Source organism: Cyanistes caeruleus, chromosome 2, assembly GCF_971803275.1.
Source record: "Cyanistes caeruleus chromosome 2, bCyaCae1.hap1.1, whole genome shotgun sequence".
In the NCBI taxonomy this organism is placed as follows: Eukaryota; Metazoa; Chordata; class Aves; order Passeriformes; family Paridae; genus Cyanistes; species Cyanistes caeruleus.
Genome location: NC_141702.1, coordinates 43,807,416 through 43,828,788, shown reverse-complemented (window position 1 = coordinate 43,828,788; position 21,373 = coordinate 43,807,416). Strand labels below are relative to the sequence as shown.

General features: G+C 37.1%; 1 protein-coding gene across 8 annotated transcripts in view; it reads left to right on the top strand.

The window, feature by feature from the left end:
* The window catches only part of ATG5 (autophagy related 5), a 73,305-nt gene extending 54,830 nt beyond the window's left edge, over positions 1-18,475 (top strand). For all 8 annotated transcript variants that reach the window (XM_086876699.1, XM_086876702.1, XM_086876704.1 and 5 more), the window contains one exon: positions 16,129-18,475. In XM_086876699.1, coding sequence (XP_086732825.1) covers positions 16,129-16,265 — 137 coding nt within the window. In that variant the 3' untranslated portion in view covers positions 16,266-18,475. The remainder of the gene's footprint in view (positions 1-16,128) is intronic.
* The last annotated feature ends 2,898 nt before the right edge of the window (positions 18,476-21,373 follow it).

Below are 21,373 nucleotides of genomic sequence, written 5' to 3'. Positions count from 1 at the left end.
GTTATCTATCTGTTGCTTCAAGGAAGTCATGCTGTGTTTCCTCATGATTCTCTGTATATGGTGGTAGCGTTCCTGTTGCCAATTAAGCAGCTTTTGTTTCCAGAAGTAATATCAGTTCTGAATGTCAGCATTTATCAAATTGGAAAAAAAAAAGTGAATAATTCACAACTATTGAAAAAAATACTTTGTTTAGTACACATTTATCAAGTTCCTGTAAATGAACATCCCAATACTGTAAACAGCTCATTTAGAAATAGTGACTCATCTTATTAGGAGAAAGGGAGGAACACAGTATGATCTTACATAACTACAAAGCAACAACTGCAAGGGGAAACAGTTTTGAGTTCAACAGAATGCTTTGAAGAGGCAAAGGGTTAAAATGATAGAAAACAGAGTTCTGAGAGGGAAAGACTTTTCTTCTTCCATGCCAGAAATTTAAGACATTGGGCATAATGCAAAGATAAAAACTGTGTAATGCAGAAGAAAGCAGTTTTCTCGCACTGCTATCATGTCTAAACAATTCTGGATACAATTTTAATTTGCCAGTGTTGTTGAAGTCTTCATAAAACTTGTTTTGTCTCATGCTTCCTTGAAGACTCAAATGGTAAACATTTGGACATAATGACGCAAACAGTAGGCTATCAATCATTCCCAGTTTTCACAGCATTGTTGTTCATTCAGAAAAGCTGCGTGAACTGACCTCTTTCTAAAGCAATGTCATTAATTCTTTCAGAAATAAAACAAGGATCAAAAAGACTTTCAGGATTTTTCTCTTAAGACTTGCTGTACTGAATGATTTTGTAAAATTAGGGATGAACTGTTTTCAATTAACTCTCAGCTTTTTTTAATGTATAATGTATGAGAGACTACATATTAATTGTTTTTGTTCTCCCTCAGTTTTTTAAGCACTGACTTCCAGTAAATTAGTTAAACAGAAAATTGAATTTAGATTAGATTTGCCATGTAGACTCCTAATTTTGATACAAATGAGAAATTGTGCAACAGAAGAAGGTAAATTTATGCAGTGTGAATGTCTTTGGACATACATGAAATATGACTGGGCTTGCTCTGCCTGAGGTCAGGCAGAAACTGTGGGAACTGGAGCAGCACAGCACTATCCCATTCCTTGCTGCTCCTGTGGTGAGCAAACCGATGAAGTCTTTGCTCCCCACGTCTAACTAGTAAGTCTGTTTGCATGTGCTCTCTGCAGACTGGTCTCTTTTTTTCAGTGCTGTGGAGGTACAGTGTTGAAATACTTTCCCAGTCCACCTAAATTTAAAAATATAGCAAGCCCTGGGCAGTTTTAGGCACTTTATTAGCCACACTTTCATCCCACATGGCTATGAGAGTATTGTGAAGGGTTAGAGGTCTTCCAGAGTGTGAGTGTACTAAAAGATGGTTAAAAGGTTGCTAGTGATATAAATTCTAGTCTACTGTCTCCTCTGCTGTGGGAGTCATCTTGCAGGCCACAACTGACCTTCAGACCACTGCTTAAGCTATTCCTCCTTGTGTCCTTGACTCAGTGGTGCTTTCCATGTTGAAGGAGGTCACCCTGTACTTCTCCTTTCTGGTGTGAGTCATTATTTGTGCCTGTTATCTTTTCCTAACTAGGCCATATGCTTGGATTATCCTTCTGCATCTGACTTTTGTCTTACTGCTGACTTCTTGATTTTTATTTTTGGGTTTTTTTGACTCACACAAACATCTACCTGCCACAATTGCCTTTTTGTCAGTTGAAGTGGAAACTTTGTTTTTTCTGTGTTAAAATTGCATACCTTTTGATTTAGTAGTCCTTTTTGATCAAAAGGGGTGGAAGTTCAGAGGTTGGCCTGAGTTTATAGAATTAATAGTTATAACTACAGAATTAATTAATATAGATTTAATTTGTCATGACCACACAGAAAGGTGCAAATAATCTGAGAATAATGTGGCAGCTGTGCTTCTTCTTAGCCATCTTCATTTCTAAACAAACTCTTTACATAATCAGAGAGGGCTTCTGTTGTGTGCAGAATGTTCTGGCTGACTTGCTCCTGAAAGGAAACATAGTGGGTATGTGGGGCTACTTGTGATCTTTCTGCATACAGTTTCTTCGGAAACACTGAATATAGCTTGGTTTTAAGGCTTGCTCCAACTTTACCTCAATCGACTCTGCAAGGATTTAGTAGCTTATGAGTGCTTTGCTCCTTTCCTGTTGCCACATAGGATGAAATTTAGTAAGTCCAAATGCCAAGATTCTGCACTTAGGACAGAGTAGTATGGAGCACAGATATAAACTGGGAGAGGAGTGGCTGGAGAGCAGGCCTGCAGAAAAGGATCTGGAGGTGCTGGCCAGTGGCAGACTTGGTATGAGGCAGCAGTGTGTCCTGGCAGCCAAGACAGCAAACCATATCCTGGGGTGCAGACACATCACAGACAGAAGAGGTGATTATCCCAGTGTATTCAGCATAGGTGCAGCCTCACCTCGAGTGCTGTGTGCAGTTCTGGGTCCCACCCAATGTCAGTGTGTAAAGGTATTCCAGTGCCTACAGAGGAGAGCAACAAAGCTGATGATGGGGCTGGAAGGCATGTCCTGTGAGGAAGGGGAGACAGAGGTGCTATGGTCTTCCCTGAGTATCCGGTGATAGGACATGTGGGAATAGCTCAAAGCTGCACTAGGGAGATTTAGGCTGGACCTTATGAAGCATTTCTTTACCATAGGTGTGGTCAAACACTTGGACAGTTTTCTAGAGAGATGGTCAATGCTTCAAGCCTCTCAGTGTTTGAGACACAATGCCCTTAATAACTTACTCTAACTTTTGGTCAGTCCTAGATTTCTCAGGCATTTCCATGAGCTGATCATTGCAGGTCCCTTCCAACTGCAATAGTTTATTCTAGTCTACTCTTTCCTCTTACATCCAGCAATTTTGCTAACATTGCAAGAGCAATGTGCTGTTTCTTTGTGACTTGGAAGAGGTTTCTGGGCATGCATATTCAGAATCATAGACAGTAGGAAGAGGTCAGCAAATAGGGAGATAATCCTGTTTCTTGAACAAGCCTTTGGAAATTTGTTCAGCTTCAGCTAAATTTGTTCTGCTGGCCACCCAATAAGTTTTATTAGTATCAGACTCCAGACTATTCTCTTTAAATTAGTCAAAAGGCCAATGACTTTATTCAGGCACAACAAAGTTTTTTAAGTCTATCATTAATAGTAGTGGTATAAAATGGAGAAAGTAAAATCCTCCACAGAGCAAAAGAACTGCTTCAGAAAGTAGCTTACTCTGTTTGAAAATCCCAAGCCAGCATTTCTAAAATTCTCTTCAGAAAAGAGGTGGAGTTCTTTCATCCTAGAATAGTCTGCTCTTCTTGGGAACATCCTTGTTCCCAAGTGTCCTTCCATCAGTTTCCTGACAGTGCTATATACATTTGGAGATCCAGGCAGTTAAGAAAAGATTGTGGAAAATTACTGACAGAAAACCTGTTTGATTTTTAGTCATCTGCTATGTATGTGAATTTTAGGAGATCTGTTGGGATCAAAGCATCTTGAGAGTGCTTTGGTTGTGTTGAATTTTCAGTTTTAAATGAGTATTTTTTGTGTTTTAGGAGGAGACCTTAGGTTCCTTGTGCACTGTACACATTACAGTGTGTTCCCACAGAACATATCACTTAGATAAAAGATGAGTGAAGAGAGACCTGAAAAGAAGGAATTAAGAGGCACAGAGGGGTGATGTGGCTTGCACCTGGTCACACTGAGGTCAATAGCAGAGTTAAGAATTGGGTTTTTTTGAGTCATGATCTAAGTCAGTCTTACTCCAGAGACCACAGAGGTCACTCAGTATGAGTGAGCCATCAAAAACTTCACAGAAAGAAACCCAAACCAAACCTTCCTACTTGTTTCTTATATGTCCTGGCTTGCAGAAATAAGCATGTCAGCAACAGTACACAAAGTATATAGATTTACAGGATATTTCTTATGGTTAGTTTCACAGAAAATGTGACAATACCTTTAGTGCTGTAATGTAATTTGGTGCAAGAGTAACTGGAGATTTGGGTCTAGCAAAGCATTCAGGAGACAGTAATAACCCTTTGTGAAGATCCACAATGTGAAGTTCTCAACCAGGACAGCGAACAAACAGATTTAAATGATGTGGTCCCAGTGTTTTTATTTATACTAGTAAACAAAAGTGGGCTAGAACATGTGTTGTTTTGTGCTGTATGACTATTAGCAGTTCTTGGGCATAATTTTGGTCAAGGCATGTTAATACTCCCTCAAAAAAATTGAGCAGGGTTCATGGATTAACAGTCTGGGGTCTGTTCTCAATAGGCAGTAGAAAGGGGCAGATAATTTAGCTGAATAGGCATGAACTGTTCTCTGGCATCTGCCCTGAAGTTCAAAGAGTGTGTTCTGGCCCATTTTTAAAATTATATCTATACCTTTAATTAGGTGTATGTACTGTGTCTTTGGGGGTTGGCTGAGTAAAACCACTCACATCTTCTTTGCATCTCTCTTGCAGTCTGGTTCTATTTGGCCTTGATGCATATAGGTAACCTGATTTTTCCAGGAGATAAATGTCTTGCAGGGCTGGAAAAAATAGAACCTGCAAAACTAAAGGACCTACAAAAACAATTAGGAGAAAAATAGCTGTTTTACCAGTAATGCAAAGGAGAATAATCCGCTATGTGTTCTACTCTCATCTCTAAGAATTCAGCAGCACTTGCTAACAGTAATTGTCCCCTGCTTGAATACTGCATTTTAATCAGAGATTTTAATAACCTCACAATCAGTGGATAAACAGTCAATATCTTTGTTTTTCACTTTGCACCTGCGGCCATTTGGAGAATATCTGTTAAAAAAAAAGAGGTAAAACTTTTCATTATGTCCAAGCTGAAGTCTTATGCAGTGCTTTGGCTTGTACACAGAGGTGCTACAGTCAGTGAAGATTTGAATGCACTTGTGCTCCTTGTCCTTTTATCATCACCACATTTACAATGGCAAAATGCAGCAGGTCTCTACACTTCGGCAAAGCTCATTAGGTCCAGTATCTTTGTGCAAGCTGTCACCAGCCATTTAAGCCAAGAAGCCACATGTATGAACCAGATACACAAACAGATGCCCTTCTGACACTTGTGATGTTTGGCATCAATATCCTCAGACTGAGAGATGGTTGCAAAGCCAGTTCTCTTTAGTGTTGTGAGCTAGTGCTGCCAAATTTGTGGTAATTAATATCAGACCTGTATATGTTTGTCTACATAGCTAATAATTCCTAGTAATCTTGCTAGCTAATTAATGATACTAACGTAGCAAATTTTGTTTGCAAATGCTGTATGTTTGTGTTGTAAGCTTTATGGATCTATTTTTCTACTATAAAGTGGAAAAATACTTTCTGAACTCTAAATTAAAAATATTCAGGTTATGAGTCAAACTCTCATTAAAAATAGAGGTTATGTTATGGTCTATCAGCTTTGCAGCTAAATGTCTTAATATTTTGGAATGGAAAAACTAAAAAGAACTTTTGATGAAAACTTACTTCCACTTTTAACTCAGACCAGGTAGCTGTTATGAGAAGGGGTTATTTTTGTTAGTGTTCAGTGTATAGAGTCCTGCAGGTATTCCATTACTCCTTTCACCACTCTTTCCTGAATTCTTCGATGCTAGATTCTTTAATTTTACTGTGGCAGAGATCTCTAAATACTTCCATCTACTAGCTGTTCAAAAGAACCTACAGTACATGTACAAAAAAAAAAAAAGGTATTTCATGTGTGCAAACTCTACAGCCTGCTCATTACACAATTTATTTTTCGATAAGTAAGGGCCCGGAAGAGGCTAATGTAAGTATTTTAGCAAGGGTTTGTATTTCTCTGATAAACAGCACTCCCCTTCTGTTTGTGATCACAGGATGAAAGCTCTCTAAGCTTGTATATGTACATTTTTACTGCTACATCATGTAGTGTGCTCTTAAGATTGAGATCTCATTCCCCAGGAAGCATTTCTGTCTAAGATTAATTGCCCTTTTAAAATCAGTGTTTGATGTATTCCTTTGGCTATATCCTGACTCACTTTAACCCTCTTTGACCTGACCCCACTGACTATTACCGCCATGGCTGGAGCAGAAATCCTTCAGCCTGATGTATGCAGTACAGACTTGAGCCTGTGGTTTTTCACATCAATGGATTCAATTAGCTGAGTTTTTACTGATCAGCTTAGCAGAGGTTGAAGAATTTGTCGGACGCAGAACAAAACTGTCCATACTTTGGGTATAATTGAATAGCCCATCTCAATTTTCACATGTAGTTTGCTTGTGAAGTTGTTCACTTTGTTAAGTAACATAATAGTATTCCTGGAAGTAGCATTTTTAAAAAGGAAAAAACATTTTATTTTTCTCTAGTTAAATAGGGGAAGGCAAAACACATGAAATAACAGCTATTAAGCCTTCAATCTGTGTGTGTTGCTTATCACTCTTCAGCCAAATGGTTTTAAATGGTAATTATGTCCCAATGTCCACTTTTGAATTTGATGTATTAAACTGGGCAGATAAACTAGCAATTAGCATTGGGGCTTGAAAACAAGTGAACATGCTGGTCTCTTCTGTATTGAGAGTGATTTTTCAGAAACAATCATCCTTATTTGCTTTGCTAGGAATAGGTCATCATTTGATTAGCTGAAAAGTTCTTTATAAAAGATGGTTGGCCGTTACGATCACAGAATATTTGCAGGCATAATGTGAATTATAGTAACTTGAAAATGAAGTAAACTTGAGGTTGAAAGTTCAAGAATGCCATTAAAAACCTTTAAAAGTGTATGAATGTGCATATGCTTAGGGATATATAATATGATTGTATAGAGAATTTGTTATTTAATTGTTTGGCATAATAGTATTTTGAAAACAATGGCATTATAGAAGTTCTCACAAACTACTAGTAACGAGGTCTTTTACAGCAAATTGATTTGCTTTAGACCAAAATTTAGAGATAAATCTTTATCAAATGTGATTTTTTTTTGGTGTTGTTTTTTCCTTTTCCAAGAACACATTTATCGTGTTTAGCTCCCTAGCTGTATAGAGTGCCCTAATTCTGGAGATCAGTTGTACACTGGAGGGAAGGGCAACCTCAAGTGTCTAATTAAGGGCATAGTGCATAAAAGGGTTAACTTATTGTAAGTCAAGATGCCTTCTGTTCAAAAAACCTACACAACTCTTAAAAGTGATTTAGCTCTCCTTCAACAGTGGAAAACATATCATGGATGAATTGGCCTCAATTTGCACATATTCAAGTGTTTATCTTTTAATGTGCACCCTGCCTGTTCCTCATGTATCTAAATGTGTTATGTGCTTGCTTGTTACATGGAACAGCAGCACGATTTACACTGAGCTTTGTCACTTTGCTCACATGTGAATGGCCAAACTTAATGCATTGAAGAGAATTGTTTTATGAGCCTCAGCTGCTAACCCCAGTTTTTTATAAACTACTACAGGTTTATTGCTGGTTCAAAGATGAGGCTAAGACACTGATGCTAAGGAAGGTTATAAGAATATTCCCTGGGAATTTATTCCTACCTTTTTTTTCATTCTGCCTGAAGCTAGATGTTTGATGGAAAGCATCTTTGGCCTTGTAAGGTCTTCTAAAACCCTTTAAAGACTAAGATGTCAGATTTTTAAGAAGTATTTTAGGGTTCTGTCATAAATCAGTTTGGGACTTACTCCAAGAACCCCATTTAAAAAACTTCTATGAAATATACAAGAATAAAATAATAATTAAAAAGCAACAACAGCAAAGTTTAAGTAAAGCTTAACCCATTTCCACCCTCTATCTGCTTTTCCATTGAGTTGCATGAGCTCTTTTACAGAAGGAAAAGTTCCCTAGTTTTACATGGCATTACTGTCAGTGCCAACTGTTTTGGGGAATTGTTAAAATTAGTTTGCTCAGGCTTAGTCTGCTTAGTGGTGTTTCAGGCCAAATTTACTTTCTCTAAAAACTTTTTGAGTGGACTAGAAAAAGGGTTTTCTAGCTCATTTACATGCTTTCTGGCTCCTATGATATTAGAGGTGTAAGCCAAGTTCTCATATGCTGTTCCAAAGCATCATAAACTTTTACTTGTGCTGATTAATCTGCTTTTTTTGCTGTGTTTCAGAAATGTGGCTATCTAACCTGAGGATAGACTTGAGGTAAAAGATGTCAGGAAATAACAAGAAAGAAAAATTGCACAGGGAAGAAAATTGTGAATGGGATGATGCCAATTATTTGATTTCATCTCAGTATTTAGTGATATTTAATGTAGATGATGGTAATATTGCATATGATAATATTGAACTTAAGAACTGTGACAAAAAACATTTTGTCCTCTCTATTAAGTCACAGATGTCTAAATTCAGGTTGCAGTGTTTATACCATGAAGATACCAGCCAACTGGCCTGTGTCAAAACCATGTAAAGAAGTAGAGCAATAATTAAAGCTAAATTAGCGGATATGGATGTAATATCAGTGCATATTTCTATCTTGCTTGGAGCTGGTCTTTAGCAGTCAGGTACTCTTCAAGAATAGACTTCACTGAAGTTGATACAGATCTGGTTCTGTCATAGCATTTTGGACAAGTAGTTTTTGTGAGGAGCTCTGGTAAGATGACATGTAGGCGCTATAAGGGTTAAATTGAGACATATAATGTGAGTGACAAAATACTCCAGGATGAAGAGACTAATGTTTCCAACTCTTTGTTTTGGAGAAGAATTTTAAAAATCAACTTAATGAGTTAGAAAAGATGTGTTGAACACTCCTGTTATCTGTAGGTTGTTCAGTAAAGTATTAAAAATTAACATTCCTTTTAAAAAAGATTTTAAAACAAAATACAAAGTTGTAGCTTTTATTTACCATACCCAAACTGAAAACAGACATTTAGGAAAATGATGACCTTCAGTTTGTGGAATTGAATTTATGTTACTACCAGTAGCTCAAATGAGTGATATTGTCTTGTGCTGATAGTTAACTAAAATCTGTCATGGTCTATTTATATTCATAGTGAGCAGTTAGTCTATGAAGGAACTGTAATTCTTATCCTCCAAACCCCATCTTGTGTTTGAAACAATTCTCGTTTCAGACATGGAATAATTTTGAGAAAGAAATTTGCACTGAATAATGCACTGACCTTGCATTTCTGTGTGTGAGTTCTTCACCTTAAGTCAGCTTCAGTGGCTTTCCCCAGTGCTGGTGAGGTATGTAGGCAGGAAGGAAAAGTCAGTCCTGTGCTTTCATGTCACATATCAGCATCTAAAATTTTTGAGGTCAGAGGAACCTTTTGTTGTGGCTAGGCTATTGTAGAGTTGGCTTTGCAGAACTCTTTGTGTGTTCTTGCTCTTGGTCAGAGGATACTGAACAGTGTATGTGCTGACATTATCCTGTGTATCATCTGTGTGTCTCCTTAAACTGATCATCATTCCAGGGAGAGGAAGAGAATAAGGACTTTTGTAGTTTGTGTGGTTGAAGTGAGGTTAAAAGCATGTTAAGATTGCTATGGAAAATGAGTCACTTCTAGCAATAGAGCCTACTGCTATGACAAGCAGGGTCATTTTTGCACAAAATGGAATTCACAGAAAAGTAAGGACAGCCTGGAATATGCTGGCTGAAATAGGCTAGTGTGAAGCTTCTGGAAGCTCATAATATTCTATTCCTAGTTTAAAAATTCTAAATTCTAACTAAAAATACCCTGCTTAATCGAACATGTAGTAAACTTAGACCTTAGAGCTATAGTTTTTACGTATGAAATAGTTGGTTTTAGTAATGAGAACATGTTTGCTGTCTGAAGTACTTGTACAGGGTTCATTTGAATAGCAGGATATCATTTGGCCATGAGATTTGACCAAAATCAACTTTTTATGCACTTCCCATGAAATTACATAGGTATTGAGCTCTTGTTAGTACTCAGCTGATTAAGTAAACAGTATACAGATTTATTTTTCCATTTGATCCCTTTATATTGAAGTTGTCATTACTGTGAATCAGAACACCTTACCATGTTTCTGTACCTTGGTCAGTATTACACATACACATGCCAGAAACTGATTTCAGACGTTCCAGTTAGATTGGGGTTTATGAATGGAAAAGCCTGTAATAATAAATGTTAGTTTCTAATACCTTTTTTAAAATTCTGTAGTTATGGTTGTTCGCTGAGCAAAGAAATACTTAGCTATGAATTAAAAAATACATTGTATCTGTTTATAGTAAATTTACCTATAGTAAATACTACAAAAGTGATGTTCATAAGTACTCCTTAGCCTAATTCTTTTTTTTCAATTTATGAACATGTAGGATTTTTGAAGCACACACTATGAAAATAATTGTGAAGCTTGTTTTGTTGTAAATGGTACCCTGTTTTGTCTTAATCTTAATACTGGACATTGGAGCTGTTTGGACAGGTTACTGTTAAACAAGGTAGATGCTCTTTGTCAAGTTTCAGGGCTAACAAATTAAACCATTGCTGACTTTATTGAGGTTTGAGGTCTTTTAGAGATGCTACCTACTTAAGAGTGCAAAAAGTGAAGTACATTCATCTAACATCTTTTTGTTTCTTTTCTACCAAAGTCACTGGTGGAGAATTTCTTTGGACTGTGAGACTTTTTTGGGGCTGTCTCATCTCTGTGTGTCCTAGAATATCCAACCTGAGGTGCTTAGAGAGGGGAAGAATAACTTCAGCCACTGTTCAGTGCTTTCTACCACATGTGATTACAAATTAGAACACAGTCTTTGAATTTGCTTGGTAATTTAGAACAGTCGTTTGTAAATAAGTGCAGTTTCATGTGTGATCCTTGGTGCTAGACCAGAAGCCTAGCTTCCAAGAAAGAAATTTTCACTTTTGCTTACTGGAGATTTAGCCTTGCCCAACTTTGGCTTTAGGCTTTCAAAATTGGGTCAGCAATACCTTTCAGTAACAGTCTTAGTGGTTGCACACTACATTACTCACACATAGTACATTACTGAAAGCTATGTTTCTGTAAGTAATTTCCTAAGAGATACTACAGAGGTAGATTAAAATCTTTCCAGTGAAGGTGTTGGTGTGTCTCTTCAGATTCAGAGATGTCCAAGGCACCAGGTGCTTAGCACACATGGTTCTCCTGCCAGATAATCTGAGGAGCAGAAGAAACACAGAGCAAAGCAGCCACACCACAGTCACAAAAAGAAAATTCTGCTCCTTATAATGCTGTCCCAAGATGAGTTTTCATACAATATGGTATAGCCTATTGTCAGGAATAGCTTTAGTATCATCTTCTCCAGAGCATACCATATATTCTGAAGATAAGTGACCAAATGTCTGTGGCCCACTTCACAGCTGGAAAAGCTGGCATCCAATTATGTTGCACTATTAAAATGCTGCTACTGTGTGAAACTTGGTTGTATTTACTCCTTATACATTTTAGTGTCTTTGTCTATAGTCCTGTGGCCTTGTAGCATGCAAGAAATGCATTGTTTGCCCCTAATTTGAAGTACCAGGTTCTATTTGTGTTTTCAGAGCTGTAAAGCCAATTTTATAAGTGGTACTGGCCCTGACTACAGGCAGATTCTCGGACTTGCTATGCAGAGAGCTTGCATACTGAGGATTCTAATTGAGTACTCCAGGGGCACTTTTGCTAAAGCCTGAATATCTTGTATTGTCTATAGGTTAAGGGATTTAAGCCTGCTAAATTGCCCTGACAGGTGATTGCTTGAGGCCACAAATCAGAAGGGAGGTATTTCATCCCACTAAGGAATTTTAAGTGGTACATCACAGATGTAGTTTGGCTAGAGGAGCTGATCTTGTGTAGGTGAAAGGGTATTTCACGGCAGCACTGCTGAGCATTGAGGTGCTAATCTGAGTAAAAACCTGGCTGAAGTAAGTACCTGTGACAGAGGCAGTGCCTTCTCACTACTCTGCTCTCAGGCACTTGAGTCTGTCTCTAAACAAAACCAATATTTTATCCATCTTCAGTTCTTTCTTTTTAAAAAAAATGTCACTCAGTAGAAAAAAATTATTTAGATGCATCAATGGTTATGTGCAACCATCTGAATTGATGCTGAATAAGCTGATTTTCCTAATACCGAGTCGTTTACTTTACAAGCAGGAACTTATATAGCTGGAGGAAAGAGAAGAACTTACTGTGTGATACCATGACATTGCACATCTTCCCACCATCTCTGAAGTCTGCAGATATTCTTGTTTGTTCTTCTGCTGTGTCTCACTGATTCCTGGATATTGATGGGTTTTTTAAAGGACACTGGGGATTAGCAACAGTGAATATTGTAGTTAGGGCTTTCTCCTTAAAGAAGAGAGAGTGGACCTGAGCTGCCTCGGTTTGAGGGCTTTGAGCCACTCTCTCAAGGACTCACTTGAGATGCCACAGGTCACTCTCTCTTGCTTCCTTCCAGCAGATGCCTATCTGCAAAACAGAGTCCTTTGTCAATATTTTCTTGTAGAGGTTTCCTCATCAGGAACATGGAGCCACCTTATAGGTGTCAGAAAAGCAGATTTCTTCTTAAGCCCTTCACTTCAGATGTTCTTGTTTCTCTCAATTTTCTGTACAGAGCTGGAAAGCTTTTCTGACTTTACATGATGTGATTAATTAGCCTGGCTCTGGTCAACACTTGAAGTGAGCAGCCTTGAGTTAACATCTAAGTGAGCTGAATGTCTCAAATATGTCTTAGTACGTAACATGTAAGCATAGTTATCTGCCTTCTGGAGATGGAATATTGTTAAGTTTTACCAAAAAGCTTTATCATCTGTGCTTACAGCTTGCCTCTAAGTAACTTGAGTGGGCTATAGTACCTTCTCTGTTGATACAGCTCCAGAAGGAAAGTGGAAAGAAAAAAATTTAATATTGGGATAACCACTCTGATAGATGACTTAATTAGTTTTCAGGGGTTTTTTGTTTTTGTTTTTTTTGCAAGTGCCAAAACAGTGTTTGTTATTGTGCATCACTTCAGTAATATTGAAATACTCTGATTTTAAGTAGTGCTATGAAAACTTACAAAACATATATTTTTATGCTTTTATTTTTCTTGTATTTCTACTTCATCTTGCTCCCAAGAGTAATTTACAGCAAAGAAAAAAAAAAAAGAAAATGATAAAATGATAGGTCATGCGATAAGTAGCATAAAACTCAGTTCTGACAGGATTTTAAGAAGACAAAAAAAGTTGGTGAGGTTATTGGAAAATTTGAACTTAGTGGTTTTGAGGAAATCCTGGGGGTTTTTTTCACTACATTACTGAACATTGTAGAATGGGTATTGACAGTAACAATATCATCAGGTCTGGACCCTGTGCACTGCAGATGAGCAGAGTTATTTGCCCTAATTTTCACAGGCATTACCTAATGACATAGAATGGCATTAATCTTTGAAATTAGGTCGTTCAAATTTTATAATTTAAATATATGTTGTTTAGCAGCTTGTACCCTTTGTAGATGCATTTTGTCAGTTTAAAAAGGCTTCTTGTGATCATAGAATGTGGGGTGGGGAAGAAGAGGACAGCAGTTGGTGTCTCAAGATGCATCTAAAATCATGGAAAGAAAAATACTTTGTAAATCTGTTCATCTTTTGTATCTCTAAAACAGGTGCATGAAGTTTTCATGATAGCTAGCAAATCATTCAGGACTTAGATCACAGTGGAAATTGATAAGAATTAGCTCTTGACAAAACAAGAATACTCTTCAGTAATATTTTTAGTGTATTTACTGTTGACAACTTTTTGCTACAAAAAGTAGAGTCTGTATGACAGAGACTGTGATTTATAATCGGATGTGTGATGGAAAACATGAAAGTTGAGGAAAGTTTTGGTAAATGTGCCTTAAATGAGAGTTTATGGTTCTTAGTAACAAAAGAGGAGAAGAATGTTGAAGTAAAAACATTGGATTTTGTGAAAAAAGGCTGCAGTAAATACAGAATTGGGAGATAAGATCTCTTCAGTCAAGCCTCAAGGGGAAGAGGAATTAAGGAGAAGTGATGCTTTGTCAGAGATAATACTAAAGCACAAACAATGCTAATGCAGAGATTTAGATTTTAATTAAACTGTAAATTCTTCATTGACCTCTGAGGCTTTCTTAGTTTGCCAAGGAACAGAATAAAAGACTTGTATGAGAAAGGGACAAAGCTGGGTAAGGAACAAGGAACGCATGGAGATTACCTGCACTTCACTTTTAAGCAAGAGTAGGCACATGCACACACATCCAGAAATACTATGTTGCACAGTAATGGAAGAGCCAAACAAAATGTTTATCATTTATAAGACTTTCCTCCAATGGCAAGAAAATGATGCTGGGGGTTCTAAAGCTTTTCATCTTATTTTTTGTAAGTTTGGGCTAAAAAGAGTCCAATGCATTCTGCTATCTGGTTTTATGCAAATTAGTTGTTTCTGAAAATTAAATACTACTATGAAACATTAAAAAAAGGTCACTAACACCAATTTAAGGAATACCATAGGTAGGTTTTAATTTTGAAGTGTTAAATACATACATTTGGAGGTTATTTAAAAATATTTAGATGTTCCCTAACTTCTAAGAAGAAAGAAAACTGGTGTTGTAAATGAATGAATGCACCACCACAACTGTGTTTCTTGAGATCTTTTCTTCTGGAGTTTATTCTTTTGACAATCTGACTGGTAGTGTTTCAGCCAAATAAATACCTGTTCCGGCTAGAAATACCGGAAGTTGGTTTTTAAATTATATGCTTTGTTCTTCAGACTGGTCTGCAATAAAACCAGAAACCAGCAAGTGTTTATGCTTAATTTAGTGTGATAATGTGTGTATTATGCCATTTAGAGAATCAAGACTTTGTAGAGAATATACCATATGTAGGCAAAAAATAATAAAAGTTATAATGCTTTATTTTAATAACTGTCTGCTCTTGCAGGAAGAATTATTACTAGCATAATGTCAACTACATGTTTAAGGATGATTTTTTACCAGCATAATTTAGCTGTGTGGGCACAGATAGCTGGTTATCCTACGAACTTCAGGCAGTTGTCAAATCATTTTGGCTACCAAACAAATGCGATTTTATCCATGTTATAAAATAGAAATCACACTACAGCTGGGGCAGCTGAATAAAAGAACCAGTAATGGTACCTACACTTCTAGATTTTGCTCTCTTCCATGCAGCACTTGGTGAGCATGGTGGTTTGTTCTATAATAAAGACACTGGAGGGGGGACATAAAATCCCAGTTAGTGAATGCAGTAATACTTTTGAGTACTGAATGTGGATTTCACTGTGGTAGGTCCATGTGAGAATGCCATGGTATAGAATAAAATGAATGAAATAATAATGAAATAGAATAAAATGAAAGGTCACTGCCTACTTTTTCCCCCTTAACCATTATTTGAAGCATATTTCATATGCTCTTCTCATCCCTTGTCTCTGAAATAAATTTTCATTTTTTGTTGTTTAAGTTCATGTCATGACCGTTATGTCAGTTGCTTTAGCTGGTTCCCATCATTTGAATCAAAGGATCAAAGTACTTGCATCCTCCGGGACAAGTATAAATAAAAAGAATTGAAATATTCTTAGAAAATACTCTTGTTATACTGGGAATCATTTGCCTAACTTAGCTTTTCCAAGAGATGAAACTAAGTGAGAAAAAGCCAGTGCCAACTCTGCCTTCGGAGTACTTCAGAAATATTGCTTGTGATTTATGTAAATTATTCTTAGCAAAACAAAATTACTTCAGGAATAACACATGTACTATATTAGACATAGGCCAGCTCTTTCAGGGGATCACAGTATTAAGAATATAACTTACCAGTATGTTTTAGGAAGCTCAACATTTTAAGCATGATCTATGTAAAATTCATATGCCTTACAGCTGGGTGAGATGGATGTGCCTTAACTAGGTTGACAACAAGCTGGGATCATGGTAGGATTAAAAACAACCCTCTTGCAACTAATAAAGAAGAGTGGCACTTTCATTAAGTTTCACTCAATTCCAGTTTTTTCTTTGAATTAATTTTAAGTCAAAGTTTCTGTTTTAGATGATACAAATCTCAGCTTTCTCCACACTGATATTTCCTACTTTTCATTCTGTTAAATGTTAAACTCTGTAACACCAATTAAATCTACCGTAAATGAAGTATGAGTAAATGTTTAATCTTTCTGTGAACTTTGAATGGTATACTAGTGGTTTCTCTTTTTCTTTGAATTAGATGGAGAGCAGAAGACTCAAGTGATGATTCATGGAATTGAGCCAATGCTGGAAACACCCATTCAGTGGCTAAGCGAACATATGAGCTATCCAGATAATTTTCTCCACATTAGTATCATTCCCCGACCTACTGATTGAAAGTCAGCTATATTCGTATGAGGATCATTCTCGAGCTGGAATTCTAAGGGCATGTCAACTTCTTGCTTCTGTCAGTCTTGACAGAGGCAGCCTGACCAGAAAAAAAGAAACCAACAAAAAGCCGAAACAAAACAAGAAGTCCTCACTGCTGTAAGCCAAACAGGAAGAGAGATCCTATCATCAGATAAGGGCAATTGGGCTGATCTTATTTTGCATCACTGCTGCGTTTGTTCACCGCTGTAATTAAATCAGTTGCGATATGAAAGAATTCACAGGACTTCTGCAAGTCTGCTGTTTTCTTGTAAAATATAATTAAACTGAAACTGTCAGCCGAAGAGCAAATGGAAATATGCCACTTGATTGTATTTCTGATTAACAAATAAACAGGGCTGTTTCCTAAAGAGGTAGTGTTTCAGCTTTGAGGGTGGAAACATTGGTTTAATTTTCTAGAAAGTTAGACACTGAGAGATTTGGTTACCAATAGCTTTTTGTAAAAGATCAAATTACTGTAAATCCATCTTTCCTTAATGAGAAGTTCATGTTTACAGTATATGTATTGGTATGCAAATGATCTTTTAACTTTGATAACAAGCAGTGAGAGATTTTAGAGTAAGCCCATGAGCATGTTTTGTCAGTTAAAAACATGCACAACTTAATAATTACAAATACTTTTGTATGCTGTCACTGAATACTCCAGTGTGTTTATTATTCAAACCAGTTTTCATAGACTAGCAACGATGTAGGATAATTTGTCTCAGGAGTCATCATGGCATTTCTTTGTGCTCATCTAAATTTTTTTCTTTAAGAATATATTTTCTTAATTTACTTTAAAAAGTTTTTTTTAAAAAAAAAAAAAAAGTTACATGGATGTTGCAAACAGGATTGTATCCTGCTGTTTATTCCCATAGACTAGGAAACAGTTAAATCATAGAATGATGAACAGATTGCTTTTTAATGGTTTTGAGTTTTGGAAAGCTGAGGCTTTTCCAAGCTAATACGTTCTTATATTTGTGGTCCCTGAGCAGTCAGTCCACAATTTGGAAGCTTCTCATCTCATTGCACAGATTTTTTCTTAGTGTAGCAGATGTATTTTTAGGTTATTTGGATCATTTTGGTTTCTAAATGTTTGTTACCATTGCAGATGCTACTCAAACTCTACCAATTTTTTTTTTTGTGTTACGCTAAATTTATCAAACTCTGTGCTCTATTGCATTGTCTGCAGTTTGTGGCTGTTCGTGGCACAAAACTATGTTTATAGTAGACATATTATCCAATCTGTCAAATATTATCCAGTATAAAGAAAGCATGACATTTTTCTTTCAAAAATAGTGGCTGTCGAAGCTCCTACTCACAGTCTTGACTTGTAAATGTCCTGGTAATTCCCAGTGCTGTTCCCATTGGTTTCCATGCTCCCTTTATGGTAGGATACTTACCTGTATCTGAAAAAGAAGAAAATGAAAATCAATCAAATGAACAAAAACCTCTTTCTGAAGCCAGAGGGAGGAAGGATCTCCATGGGTGAGGATAGGGTTGAGGCGAAGAAGAGCCCTGAGGGCAGAAAATGACGGTAGACAGATTAGATACTGTTTAAAACATTAATGAGGAAATAGCATTAAGGAAATGGAAGGGTAAAGGTACTAATGAAACAAACCTATGCTGTATTTTGCAGGACATGAAGAATTTTTAAAACAAAACAAACCATGCTGGTCTGTGTTTATGCAGAATTGAAATATAATATTCTTATGGTGGGATGATTTAGTTCAGTCATTCTAATTCCCAGTTCTGTTTGGAATTTTTGTTACAGTGTTGGATTGGCATTTATAAACTTCCTTAGACACACATATCTAAATATTTTGGAGATTTTCAAAGTCCTCCCAATGGAGAAAGCAAATATTTTGTAGAGTCTTCATATTTAAAAAGACCCCAAACTTTTGCAGGGATAATTTTTCCATTAATCAGGATAAGAGGCAATACATTTCAAAAACTGTAGAAGATTGTGTTTCCTGTGTTTTAAGGTAATCTGGAGTGGGTCACTGGCTATTTTAATATATTCTACACCAGCATTTTAAGTATACAGCTCTTCTCATGGCCCATGTTTGGCGGTAAATCTGACTTTAAGGCCTAGCATGGAACAAAGAAATAGCTTGGCTTTAAAACATACTCTTTCCTCTTACTTTAACTATTTAAACTTTATTAAAAAATAAAACAAAGTTTGAGTCTGTCTTTATTTCCAGATAAATAAGGATTTTTGTCATTGGATGAGAAGAGTATTTAATTAATACTTAGTAAGTAGGAACTTCTGAGAAGAAGTTCTTTGAATATCACCACATATAGAATGGGTTCTGAATTAAAGCAGGTAGGTATCTATTCTGTGTTAAAATATCTGGTTTTGAGATAGGCTTGGTGACATTTTGAAATGTCACAGTAAATCTGAGTAATATCTCTTGAGAGAGAGGTAAAAAGACATTCAGAACTAGATTTCAGATTTCTGTGCTTTCAGGTTATACTGTTAAATTAGCTTGTGGAAGATGAGTTTAAAATGTGAGAGATGTTTTCTCTACTTCCCTTACCTTTCCTGTCTCCACGATTCAAGTGATTAAGTTCTCTTAACCGTGAAACGAAACACCAGTTTCTCTGAACAACAGATTGAAGAACACAAAGGAATACAAACCAGCTATGCAACAGCTACATTAAGAGTTTGGAGTATGTCAAGGTTTTATATGTATAAAATAACTAGCATTACATGGAGTTTATAGGTGTGGTTTTAGTAGCATTTATATGTATAAAAACCACTCGGGTAGAAAGAGAAGCAGTCAAACACCATCTTAGGGCTGGAGGATCTTGACTGCAATTGAAACTGCCAAAATGTGTCTGATTTTAAAGTAGCACTTTCCACTGAAGATGTTCAAAGCCTTAATCCTTGCATAATTTCACTAATCTAGGTCAATAATAGAATGAATATGTTGTGGAAACAAATCTGTGATGTAGCTACTAATAGTCATTATACCCTGAGCTCTCACCATAACTGAGTATAACATGTTGCAAAGGGTAAATCCAATTTGTGGTGTAGTTTGCTTGCATCTGTTGCAATTCGGAGGATTGCTTGCTAGACTTTGTCAAGTGTGTTTTGCAAGTTCACAAGCACTTAGAAACCTCTAGAAGCTTGGTTCTTTTCAAAGAAAATCGGGCTGTAGTAGGGGAAAAACAATCAATAGCACTGTTCACTAAACCTCTCCCTTCAGTGGCTGCCTTACAGGGAAAGACACGTGGAGAGAGTGCACGAGTGAGAGCTGGCGATGCCTTATTTTGTACAGATATGTATATAATTTCTCCTTGTGTATATTGTTACTTAGTGTCCCAGCTGCCATAACAAATCAGACAACTTGTTATTCTTTCAGCTAGACAGAGGTGCTCAAGTATTTTTATTACTACAAAATTAAAGATCAGAATGGAAACTATCTGGCTGAAACTTGCACCTTACATGCTTTTCTGACTATAATTAAAATAATCTGCACTTCAGAGGTTTGATTTCCATCAGTCATATGTATACACACCCTCACTGGATTTTTTCCACAGCTCAAAATTAGCAAAATAGGCTGGTTTTCCTTCATTTTAAAGTTTATCTGAATCTGTACAAGACAAACAGGAGGAGGGGATCAGGCCACAGGGGTGAGTCTAAAGCCCTGAAATAGTGGCATGATACAGGAAGTCATAAAGTTTCTTCACCATTTCCACAGTGACCATTTTATCATATGAATCCTGGCCCTTGCAGATTCTTCTTTAATTTGCAGCTTCTCTTTATTTAGCTGATGCTTGACCTCAGCTGAGTAGTGATGAGGCTGTGCCTGCCCCTGGCTCCACAGCTCCCGTCTCTGCCTTGCAGGACTACCATCGGTGCCTTGTGTGTGGCTAAAATGCCCATCTCTGGGGCCCTCCCTGACACTTCTCACACAGCTCCTCCTTCACCATCACAGGACGAGTTCATTTCTGCTGGCTTTTACCACAAACTGGGTGGCCCTGTAGGAAAGCAGTGAGAGAAGGGTGCAGAGGAGAGAGGGAAATGAGAGGAATTAAAAAACAGTGAAGGTGGGGCTTGAGAGAAAATACTTTGTGGGGAGTTAAATGACAGAGCCAGATTCTTGATCTCACACAGGTTTCTCATTCATTCATCGCCTTACAGCTCCCACCAGGTGCTTTCCTTTCCATCCTTTCCTTGAATACAGTGCAATGGCTTTCACCTGCAGGACAGAGTGTCTGGCACCTGTGGTGTTGCCTGGAGTGAGCAGTGCACTGAGTGTCTATTTAACTTTGATGGTTTAGAACATTGCTGAAGAAGGCCTTTATTTACAGGAGCTGTTTCAGAGCTTCCTCCTCTGCAGCAGATCCTTGGCCTGGACTTACTTCATGTGAGGAGTCAGTTTGGGGAGGTCCTGCTGCAGAAAACATCCTGCACAGGTGCCACAGGTCACTGTTCCAATACACTGTATGTTGGAAAACTGAGTCACGGGGATGGATGGATGAGTCACTAGAGGACCTTTCTTTCATGAAAATTACTATTTCTGTCTCTCAAGTTTTAGTTTATGCTGTTCTGAATGTTTCATATAGAACAGCAGAATACATTTTCAGTGTGGGTGATAAATACCAAGCCCAGTTTTGGTCACAAGCCTTTTCTGTTTCATTTTCCAGTCAGAATAAAATTCCATTATATGGGGTATAGTTATAGAACAAGATGTCAATATTTGTAATGAGTCTGTTGTAATCATCAGCATTTCTGCACTGCACATCTCAACACCTTTCAGTATGAAAATACATGAGGACTTCTGCTGAGGCATGGTTTTGCTGAGCCACCCAGGCAGCTTTTCCACCAGTTTGGGAGGTCTGTTCCCCTATGGAAATTCTCTAGTTTTGGCTTATTGTATGTAAATTTATACTTGATGGCTGTTGAGAAAATGACTGGAAGAATAGCCATAATGGCAATGGAAAAAAAAAACAAACCAAAAAACTAACAATAAAAAAAGCAAAGCTTAATTTATTGCTCAAATGGAATGTCCTTCAGTAAGAAATCATAATGTCAGTTTTCAGTGAAATTAGTGATGTCCTACTTCTGG